We start from the raw sequence: 12018 nt of genomic DNA on the forward strand, positions 1-12018 counted from the left end.
ATTGTATTGATGTTTTTTAAATAAACAAGGCTTCTGATGGAGCACCTCCTCTCTCTCTCTCTCTCGCTCTCTCTCTCTCCGTCACACTCACTCGCTCCTCCACTCCTCACTCCAAAAGGATCAACTCCTCAGATTGTCCGTCAGAACTTTGCATAAGCTATCAGGGTGGCATCATCTGTACCTTGTCTCAAATCCACAGAAGTGCATAAGGGGTAGAGGGAAAGGGATAGGGGCTTGACCTAGGGGTACATTTTGTACGATGAATACTGTGAATCTGCTCTCACCTGTCTAGTTCTTTCAGATGTAGGAAAGGAAAACTAAGTTATTTATTATAGACTATTGAGATGAACCCTCTCTCTCTCTTTCTCTCTGTATAAGTTTATGTCGGAGTGTGTGGTGCAGGATCTAGTACACCCTCTACTGGCCATACTGGACCGACCTGAGAAACTACTACTTATACGAGAGATCAGGTGTGTGCGCGTGTGCGCGTGTCCGTGCATGCGTGTGTTTGCATGTGTGATGTTTATGTGTATGTGTGTGCTATATGCTTATGCTAGTGTGGTTTATGTATTCCATGGTGTGTCAGTCCTACTGATATGACAAATCAGGTGTGTGTCTGTGTGTGTAGTTCCTCTCACAAAGCCTCTCTCTGTCTCTTTCCAGGATGCTGATCCCTCCTACAGAGCTGGGTTGTTTTGACAGTATTGTCATGCCCTTTGAACTGGAGGCCTACGACATACTGAAGAGCCGCTCATGTAAGTACATCAAACATAGCCTGGGCGCCAGTCTGTTTCTTCTCTAGTGCTAACTCCTTATAGAAGAGGCAGGTGGCAGCGGGAGGAGGTAGGGAACTGGTCTGTCTGCCCAATATAAAGGATCAAAACTGGCAGAGGAACAAAAATAGCATAAATAGGAAAGTATACCAGTTTCATTTGAGGACCAGGATGTTGACAGCTGTGCCATACAGATTGCAAAATAGCTGGGAAGAGATTTTTGATGTACCAATTCCATGGCACAGGGTGTATGAGTTGATATATAAAACAACGCAAGATTCAACACTTCGTGCTTTTCATCTAAAATTATTGTACAGAATTCTTGCCACCAACAAAATGTTGAATATTTGGGGCATGCAACCATCGCAGCGCTGTACATTTTGTTGCGAGGATACAGAATCAATAGACCATTTGTTCTGGTATTGCCCTCAGGTAGCCTGTTTCTGGTCTCAGTTTCAGGAATGGCAAAAAAAAAGCATAACATTAATCTAAAATTGACCCTAGAAATAGCATTGTTGGGAGATCTGGAGAGACCTGGTCAGTCAATTACTAATATATTAATACTCTTAGTAAAAGTATGTATCTTCAACTCCCAATTCTGTTCAATTGGATACATTCAAATTGTATGTTAAACATCACAGCATAGTTTAAAGATATATGGCGCATAGAAATCAGAAGAGGGTGGCCAGCAGAGATAGGTGGGATGGGCTGAGGGAAGTGGGAGTGGAGTTGCTGGGCGGGGGATAGATTTACGGTCAAAGATAAGTCAAAATAAAGTCAAAATAACCCCCCCCCCAAAAAATAAGTTTTTAATGACACTGAGGTGGAACACTGTTACATCCAATGCCTGTTTGCCTGAGGCTGATGCCACGCAGGTGCTTGTACGCTTGTACACATGCATACACACACACTTGCATTCAAACGCACACATGTGCACACACACGGACACACACACACATACACACGTAAATAGTGCCACACATGCACTCAAACGCATACAGTCTGCCTTGCTGTTTAGACTTTGAACAGTCCTTGATGTCTTTTGTTTTTTGCATTGTTGTTTTCTGTTGTTGTTCTCCTTTGTATTTCTATTTTTTTCTCTTTTGTTCATTTTGTTGGTTGTTGGCGCATTGTGGGCGGTGGGGGTGTGGGGGGTGGAAATGTTTTGTATTCTAGTATTATATGTTCATATCTTTGTTGTTTTCTCGTCCTCAGTGAGGTCTCCTGCCCTGCGCTCTCCTCGCAGTGGAACCCCTCGACGACACCTCATCACCCCCATACCAGGTCTCTCTCTCTCTGTGTGTCTGTGTGTGTGTGTATGTATGATGGCCTCTCATTCCCCCATCCCTCCCTCCCTCTCTCTAACTCTCTCTCTCTCTCTTCACCCGTTCTCTTTCTCTAACCGCTGTCCTCTGCCTGATCCCAATAGGATATTATCCTCCTCCTCCTCCTCCTCCTCTCTTCCTGTCTCTTCTTCTTCTCCTCCTCTTTTCATATCTCCTCTCGTCTCCCTCTTTTTCCAGTCCATCTCATATCCTGTCTGTCTGACTGAAACACCTGCTCAATATCCTGGCATTTCATACACATGCAGCACACATACATGGCCGGCCCTAGCCTTTTGGGGCCCTAAACAAAATTTAGTTGGGGGGCCCCCCACCTCACGGGCAAAACATTTTAGTGGCCCCCCTCTTGACGGCAGAGAGAAAATAAAGTATGTTTTAGAGTTCATTTCCAGAAATTCTACACATTTTGCAATGAGGCGCAAACAAAATGTTGTCGTTTCTAAGCAAGTTTGCTGCAATTTTAGTCATTTTGCCATGGGTCGGAAAGATACATTCGCACTTTTACAGCTAATTTCCTGCAATTCTACACATTTTGGCAAGGGGTAAAGCAAAATTGTTCAGTTGTGAAGCACATTTTCTGCAATTCTACACATTTTGCCATGACTTATGCCATGTTAATATGATATCTGCATGAGAGTGACTACCAAAATCAACGGGGGACCCCAGGAGGTCAAGGCCCATGGGCACATGCTCTTCGTGCCCGGTTGATAATTCGGCTTTTAGATAGCTAGCTAGTTTAGATAGCTAGCTAGACTAACTAACTAAAAATTTTAGCTGACATGGCTAATTGAGTGACTGTCAGTGACTGACATAACAAGAGGAAATTGGCTGATGCACAACAACATTTTGAAATTGCACCTTCTGTATTCTAATACTATAACTTTTAACAGTAAGTTGAGACACCGACTGAGCTCTTGAGACCCAGACTGAGCCGGGGGCCCTAATCCACCGCTTATGTCGCTTATGCCCAGCCCCTGAACACAAACACACATACACACACACACACACACACACACACACACACACACACACACACACACACACACACACAGGCCTGTGTCAGATGACTTCAGTAGGAAGGCTTGTATTATGTATCTGTGAGAAACACAAAAGCCAGAGAGGAGCAGTGCTAAGTTATAGACAGGCGTGGGTTGACTGCATGGAGCCTTTGAAGCCTTTCACAAACTAGACCAATTCAAGAGTCAAACACACAGTGCATGTGTGTGTGTGTGCATACCTTAAAAGCTTCTCAAACTATCTCCATTCAAGAATAAAAAAAGCAGAGCTGCCGCCACAGAACTAAATGACCCATTAATCTAGCACACAGAGGTCAGGGGTTAAGGGTTGAAAGGTCAGCTGACTCCACCAGGGAGGAAGGAAACTGACATGTCAAACACAGAGTTCTGACAGGTCAGGGTGATGACCTCAGATAGAGATATGCAGATTGGGCCTTGTGGTGAATAGACTCCATTTTGTAAACTCCCACACAGTGTCACTGTCAAACACGGAGGGTTGACCAGTGCTGGGAAGGTTTAGAACTATAGTACAATACAGTGGGTCTACTGGGGTTAAAGGGAAGGAGTGAGTGTGTGTGTGTTTATATGTGTGTGATAACATGTACAGTACCAGTCAAAAGTTTGGACACACCTACTCATGCCAGGATTTTTCTTTATTTTTTACTATTGTCTACATTGTAGAATAATAGTGAAGACATCAAAACTATGAAATAACACATATGGAATCATGTAGTAACCAAAAAAGTGTTAAACAAATCAAAATATATTTGATATTTGAGATTCTTCAAAATAGCCACCCTTTGCCTTGATGACAGCTTTGCACACTCTTGGCATTCTCTCAACCAGCTTCATGAGGTAGTCACCTGGAATGCATTTCAATTAACAGGTGTGCCTTCTTAAAAGTCAATTTGTGGAATTTCTTTCCTTCTTAATGCGTTTGAGCCAATCAGTTGTGTTGTGACAAGGTAGGGGGGGTATACAGAAGATAGTCTTATTTGGTAAAATACCAAGTCCATATTATGGCAAGAACAGCTCATATAAGCAAAGAGAAACGACAGTCCATCATTACTTTAAGACATGAAGGTCAGTCAATACAGAACATTTCAAGAACTTTGAACGTTTCTTCAACTGCAGTCGCAAAAACCATCAAGCGCTTTGATGAAACTGGCTCTCATGAGGACCGCCACAGGAAAGGAAGATCCAGAGTTACCTCTGCTGCAGAGGATAAGTTCATTAGAGTTACCAGCATCAGAAATTGCAGCCCAAATAAATGCTTCACAGAGTTCAAGTAACAGACACATCTCAACGTCAACTGTTCAGAGGAGACTGTGTGAATCAGGCCTTCATGCTCGAAATGCTGCAAAGAAACCACTAATAAAGGACACCAATAAGAATAAGAGACTTGCTTGGGGCAAGAAACATGAGCAATGGACATTAGACTGGTGGAAATCTGTCCTTTGGTCTGATGAGTCCAAATTTGAGATTTTTGGTTCCAACCGCCGTATCTTTGTGAGACGCGGTGTGGGTGAACAGATGATCTCCGCATGTGTATTTCCCACCGTAAAGCATGGAGGAGGAGGTGTTATGGTGTGGGGGTGCTTTGCTGGTGACACTGTCTGTGATGTATTTAGAATTCAAGGCACACTTAACCAGCATGTCTACCACAGCATTCTGCAGCGATATGCCATCCCATCTGTTTTGGGCTTAGTGGGACTATAATTTGTTTTTCAACAGGACAATGACCCAACACACCTCCAGGCTGTGTAAGGGCTATTTTACCAAGAAGGAGAGTGATGGAGTGCTGCATCAGATGACCTGGCCTCCACAATCCCCCGACCTCAACCAAATTGAGATGGTTTGGGATGAGTCGGACGGCAGAGTGAAGGAAAAGCAGCCAACAAGTGCTCAGTATATGTGGGAACTCCTTCAAGACTGTTGGAAAAGCCTTCCAGATGAAGCTGGTTGAGAGAATGCCAAGAGTGCAAAGCTGTCATCAAGGCAAAGGGTGGCTATTTGAAGAATCTCAAATCTAAAATATACCTTTAACACTTGTTTGGTTAGTACATGATTCCATATGTGTTATTTCATAGTTTTGATGTCTTCACTATTATTCTACAATGTAGGAAATAGTAAAAATAAAGAAAAACCCTTGAATGAGTAGGTGTTCTAAAACTTTTGACCGGTAGTGTATATCTCCTCTCCAGACTACCATGGTGGTTTCCAGCTTCAGACAGCCCAGGACTTGGGGAGAGATCGTCAGCTGATGGAAGACCTAGAGAGGCTACGTGTGTCTGGCCTCCAGGGTGGTCTCCTGCCCCCTTCTCGCGTTTTCACCCCCCTCCTAGACGTCCCCGTGGACAGCTACACCCACCACAACCCCCGCTCACGCTCTCCGAGCCCCTCACCCCCCAACTGGCTCCTCACAGAGTCCACACACACTACCAGACACCAACCCCAAACCAACCACTCTCCCCATAGGCGAGACAATGGTTTGTCCCGGCCCCAACACTATGATGAGACCTCATTGCTGTCGGAAGATACCACTGCGGAGCGGGGGCGGTCGCCGGTGAGGAACAAACATAATGGAAGGGTCAGGATGGACCAATGGGAGAGCAGCACTGAGAGGAGGGGAGGGATGGCCGAGGGGTACATGGAGGTGAGAGTACACGTACCCCCCAGGAACATTCAACCCGCCCTGGCTCAGGTGCTTGAGCCCCCCCTGCGGGACCGAAGCCCCTCGACGGGGAGGGAGAGGGGGGGACAAGGGCAGAGAGAGAATGGGAAACAAGTGAACAGACTTTCACCAGGATGGTCGCAGAATGGTCATCATGGAAATGCATCACCTGTACCCGTTCAGGAGTATGAGATCACCACGGTGACCATCTCCAAGACGAAACAGTCTCTGGGTGAGTAGGCCTATTAGAGATTCGCCAACTAATCTGTAGCCTGCTAGTACTCGACCTCACCAGTAGAGATCAGTGCATCACCTGCTAATTGTTATTACATAACAATGGCCCAGTCTAAAATAACTCCTAGTAAGGCTGTTTACCCTGGGTGTCTCTAGTCTACAGCAATGGTTGGTAATCTAACCCTGTATATGCAGGAAGTAACACATCTGATTCAACTGTATTTTTTGTTGTTGTTTTTTTACATATATTTTTATTGGATTGCCTGTGCTTAGCTCTATTCCGTTTATTTTTATCCTAAAAACTCCCTAGTCCTTGCAGATGTCAATCATGCGCATAACATAATGCAGCCACCACCGTGCTTGAAAATATGAAGAGTGGTACTTAGTGATGTGTTGTGTTGGATTTGCCCCAAACATAACTCTTTGTATTCAGGACATAAAGTTAATTTCTTTGCCACATTTTTTGCAGTTTTACTTTAGTGCCTTATTGCAAACAGGATGCATGTTTTGGAATATTTGTATTCTGCACAGGCTTCCTTCTTTTCACGCTGTCATTTAGGTTAGTATTGTGGAGTAACTACAATGTTGTTGATCCATCTTAGCCTACAATTTCCACACCCCTGAGGAAATAAATTAGCATAGTAAAAACATCCCCATCAAAATCTGTCTGTTTAAGCTAGAGATATCGCCCTTCTGCATCCGCGGTGAAAGGTGGCAGAGCTAGAGTGGTGTTTGTCAGACCATGAGACGTCACGAAAATCGGTCTTCTCACGAAAACGGTCTCATCTGAAGTCGGTACAGCCTCTTCTGCCAACTTCTGTCTGTAGCGTCTGAACGGTTTGGGCTACAAACTAATATGACCCCTCTGTGGAAAGCTGAGACTCTCACCAACACAATGGTGTTCTCCATTTTGCTCTTGAACTGAAGGTGCCCCGTACCAGTTAAAACAATTAATGGAAGTATATATGGAGATAATTTAGTGCCTAAAATAAAAGGATAAATACATGTACAATTTTAAAAAAAGAAAAAAAAAAGTTTCCTGATCTCTCTTATATCTCTCAGATATAGGACAGACACTTCAGAACAAACCTCTTTTAGACGTTTGTTTTTTTACTATTTGTTGTTCCATATATTTAATCTGTTATTCAATGGTTTCTATTGGCTAATAGCAGTAATGCCAAATTCATTGTTTTATCCAATAATTTTTCTAATATATTTTTTCTGACCTTAAGGAGTCTTAAAATTAAAAATCAAATAAATAAATAATCCTTGGTATGACCATCTTAAAACAATTCCATATGTTAGCTTGGACGTCTAAAAACATAAATCCACTTTGACATTATCGGGTGTTGTGTGTAGGCCAGTGACACACAATCGCCATTTTAAATTCAGGCTGTAACACAACAAAATGTGGAAAGAATCAAGGGTTGTGAATACTTTCTGAAGGCACTGTAAATACCCTATAAATACATAAATTAAGTCTTGACTGAAGACTATGATTATTAGTTGATTGGCTGGAGCAAACGCCTGCACCTACACCGGCCCTTTGTGGATAAACTCCTCATCTCTGCTCTACAGGTATCAGTATCTCAGGGGGGATGGAGTCCAAGGTGCAGCCTGTGATCAAGATAGAGAAGATCTTTCCAGGAGGAGCTGCCTCTACCAGTGACGTTCTGAAGGTAAGCTTCTTTAGGAGCTCAATGCAATATTAGGGCAGCTCGTGCTTTAATCAGAGCTGAGCCCGATAACACAGGGTGATGTGTTTAACAGTATTGGTCTGTGATATTTGTAAAGGGCACTCTAGTTTGGTCTAGTGTGTGTGTGTGTGTGTGTGTGTGCATCTCCTGCATGACTGATGAGGTACATGGGCTGAGCCAGGTAATGTACAGGTTATATGGCTTAGCCAGAGTGTATTACCAGAAGGGAATAGATACTGAATGAAGTGGGGGGATGAGGTCAGAGGTTACAGTGAGGTGAAGGTGGTGATGGCTGAGACAGCCCTACTGTAGCGACCTCTAGATACTAGGTCAAAGCTTCAGAATCAGGTGTGTTTGTGGGTGTGTTGCTGCCGTGATCCTATCAGGTGACAGCACTTCCCAGGTCCGATAGGGCCATGACTCGAGTGTCAAACACTCTGGGGATCTGGTGTCGGCTAAGCCTTTCAGTTTCCATGAACTTCCCCTCCGAGTCCCCCTCTCTCTCTCTCACACACACACACACACACACACACACACCTGCACGCACTGACATGCACGTACACAAAACCGCGACAGAAACCTTCGTGAAGGAGAGGAAGGGAAGGACAAGGAGGGAGAGAATTGGTTGGGAAAGAGAGGGAGAGACAGACAGACATAGACGGAGCTAGACGTGGTTGGCTTGCTCTATGTACTCTGACACGTCGCTAGCCCCCTAACTCCTAGGCATAGCCTGATAGCCTGTCCCTATCTGGTGTGTATCTGCCACACACTGAGAGCAGGGGGAAGTAGGATTATTACACCATTCCGACTGTTCACACACATCCTGTCCCCTTGTTCCTGTCTGATAACCGCCTATCTTTTAGCTAGCCACCAGGTATGTGTGTGTGTGTATATGTGTATGTGTGTGTGTATGTCATGCTTGCTACTGCCCCTGCTTGACGGTTTTGTCTAGAATTGATACTGCTTTTGGCAAAATTGAATTTTCGTAGCAGGTTAGGATAATTAGATTACCCTTAGGAAAAGGGTTAGGGTTAGCTAAAATGCAAAATAAATCAACTTTTGACATCAATTTGACAAAAGCTGTATCCCATCTAGACGTGAGGTGTGTGTGTATGCATGGTTGACACAAAGTGTGTAAATGTATGTGTGTACAGTGTATATCCATGCCATGTGCTGGTTACTGCTCTCGCTCTCTCTGTCTCTCTCTCACTCTCTGTCTCTCTCTCTATCCTTTTCATCTGTGCTATTGGCTGAGACCCACATTAGAACACCAGTCTGCTCAGTAAGATTGCTGCCCAGCAAACAAGGGATGTCCTGAGGACATTCGGCAACATTCCCTTTAGGTCCCTTAAGGGTTTCGGTGCGACGCTATCCCACTAACGTTCTGAGGAGGTTCTAAGAACGCCCAAATGATCGTTCTCTGGTAGACCTTTGTGTAGTTCCCTGTAAGTTACCAGGATGTCACTGAGGGCCATGTCAGGACCATGTCAGGATATTTTTAGGACATTCCCAGGACTTTTATTTAACTAGTCTTTAGGACATTGTGTGATGGTCCCAAGGGAACGTTTTCTGGGGGACATTTGTGTAGTTCCCTGTAAGTTCCCAGGACGTCACTGAGGACCATGTCAGGACGTTCTCAGGACTTTCATTTTACTAATCCTCAGGACGTCGCGTGATGGTCCCAAGGGAACGTTCTCTGGGGGACCTTTTTGTAGTTCACGGTTTGTCCCGGGACGTTTTTAGGACGTTCTTGGGACGTTGTGTCATGGTCCCCTGAAGGTCCCCTAAACGTTCTTGGGATGTTGTGTCATGGTCCCCTGGACGTTTTTGTCACGTGATGGTCCCAGGTGTCCCAAACCATTATACTTAAAGTAATTAAATGGCATGGGGGTTTTAAGGTAAGTGGTACGCTGTTAAGCTAAAATAGTGTAAAAATCTTTTATCAATGACATGATCGCTTAGTACTGACTTTTCAATACGTCCACACCTGGTATTTAAACGCACAACCTCTGGATTTGGGGTATGCTGAACCACAAAGTCTGTAGAAGTTTGGAAGTCCCCTACACATTCATTACCTATAATACATATCTGCACTTAGCAAAATAGTGCCATTTGCACTGTTATTTTAGTTATCAGTTAATCTGACATTTGTCTCATTGATTTCATTTACTTATTTCAGCAATTTGAGTTTGGGTTTTTGGTATAATTGTCTAATGTTGGTGGGGCATGTTATTCTGTTTTAATGTTACTCCTGAATCGGAATACCATGCACCAAGAGGTTGTGAGTTCAAATCCTAGTTGAGGACATGTTAAGTAATAATTACTGTAGTAATAAACATACACAATGTAATCATGTATGTCAAAGTGTGTTATATAAGTTGAAAATAGTATGTTGAAAGCACTGTGGTTCACCAATCAGTGCCTTGATGGGCTTGGTAACAGTGATGTGTAGGGGTGATATGTAGTGAAACTGGCTTGCGCATGGGGTACGACAACGTTTCTTTGGGACCATCAGGTGATGGCCACGGGACAAACCGGGAAGTAGACAAAAACCTCCATGGGACCATGACACAACATCCTAAGAACGTCCTAAAATCTTCCTTGGGGACTTCTCGGGACCAACCGGGAACTAGACAAAACATTTAGGGGACCATGAAACAACATCCTGATGACATTCGGAGACCATTTTGTGACATCCTGGGGACATCCTAACAACTCATTGTTTGCAGGGTGTGTACTCACTAGTACTCTAAAAATTAGAGGATTATACCATTTAACCTGTCCTAGTGTTCTGGTGTTGCTCTCTCCAGAAATATGGCCTGGAGTCTGCACAGTGATCCACTACCACCACTGCCTAGAAATTAAGAGCAATTCCCATAGCTGAATAATCCACATGAATTGGTTTAAAGTATAACAATAACTACAGTATTTGTAATTTTGATACAGTATTTGTAATGTCAAACCACATTACAATAGTGAGATCTAATTCAGTAGGGATGACATTTAGTGGATGATGCCTGTTGGCTAGAGAAAGAGAGAGAGAGGAAGCCCCAAAAATAACATCCATAAATGTTTACCAAAGAGGATGAATGAGATTATATCTAATATTCAAAATTACTTTTATTAATCTGCTCTTTAGTTAAATGGATTGAAATCTTTTGATTCTGGCATCACGGAAGGGAGGGCAGGAATGTTTTGGGTCAACAAACACTACCAAATATTTTGTCACACAACAGTTTCATGAGGGGAGATGTTCCAGCAGGTGCCCTGGTTTGGGTAAGATAGAGAAGAGACCTTGTAGTGTCACATACCTCTGGCCTTGTGATTGTGTGTGGCCATTCATTGGGGTTGTGTTGTAAGTGTCAGCCAGGTGCATCCTCGGTGTGTACTGATGACATCACAGGAACTTCCTCTCCTCAGGGTTCTAGAACTCAGCAGTACTCTGTTCTCATCCTGCAGGAAACAATGCAGGGGGAGGCATTACGTGTGGTTGGTGTGTGTGTGTGTTTTCAACATAACCTTTAGCTGAGGGTAAACCTTGAGTATGTGTGTGTGTGAGAGAGAGACAAAGAGAGACAAAGAAAGAGGGAAAGAGGGTAATTCATCTACTGGGATGAGTATGGAGATTAGAGAAAAAGATGCTAAGTGGGAGCCGAGATCAATGCACAGTAAGCATGTGTAGGCCTATGTTTGTGTATCACCTCTAACCGATCTTTGTTTGTGTGTGTATGGTCTGTGTGTGTGTGTGTGTTTCTCTCTTTGTGTGTGTGCGTCTCCAGGCTGGGTATGAGTTGGTGTCGGTGGATGGTGAGTCTCTGCAGCGTGTGACCCATCTGCATGCGGTGGACGTGATTCGCCGGGCGTTCAGCAACAAGGCCAAAGACTCCATGGTGTTCATCGTCAAGGTCCCCAAGGGGCCCTAGGAACCCCAAGAGCCCTGCTGACTAGCCCACTGTCAGGCTTACAGAAGTACTACACCCACAGTACTACAGGCCTGTCAACAAGGATGCTCCGAGGTGCAGTTCACCAACCCACTTTCAGGCTGGAAATGGAAATGAGTGAAATGCTGGTGTTCAAACCAGAACGTTATCAGATAGAAGTATGTGGACTTCCAGAGGAGGAGGATTCGTCTGATGCAGACGATTCGGAATGGAAGGGAATGGTCTACTCACAGAGGAGAGGAGGGTACCTCTGACACTGACCAATAAGCTTGCTTCTCCTCTAGGGCAAAAGGGACAATGATTGTTTCCATAGAAAACAGGAAATACTACTAAAACAAAA

At 44.1% G+C, this 12018-nt stretch overlaps 1 protein-coding gene across 1 annotated transcript in view; it reads left to right on the forward strand.

The window, feature by feature from the left end:
* Positions 1 to 11719, forward strand: part of LOC121574754 (PDZ domain-containing protein 7-like) — a 46797-nt gene extending 35078 nt beyond the window's left edge. Inside the window, exons 13-19 of the mRNA XM_045224960.1 lie at positions 379 to 470; positions 664 to 755; positions 1989 to 2057; positions 5337 to 5864; positions 5940 to 6038; positions 7619 to 7719; positions 11517 to 11719. Coding sequence (XP_045080895.1) covers positions 379 to 470; positions 664 to 755; positions 1989 to 2057; positions 5337 to 5864; positions 5940 to 6038; positions 7619 to 7719; positions 11517 to 11660 — 1125 coding nt within the window. The 3' untranslated portion in view covers positions 11661 to 11719. The remainder of the gene's footprint in view (positions 1 to 378; positions 471 to 663; positions 756 to 1988; positions 2058 to 5336; positions 5865 to 5939; positions 6039 to 7618; positions 7720 to 11516) is intronic.
* Positions 11720 to 12018: the final 299 nt, after the last annotated feature.

The sequence above is a fragment of the Coregonus clupeaformis genome, chromosome 1 (assembly GCF_020615455.1).
Source record: "Coregonus clupeaformis isolate EN_2021a chromosome 1, ASM2061545v1, whole genome shotgun sequence".
NCBI classification, from domain to species: domain Eukaryota; kingdom Metazoa; phylum Chordata; class Actinopteri; order Salmoniformes; family Salmonidae; genus Coregonus; species Coregonus clupeaformis.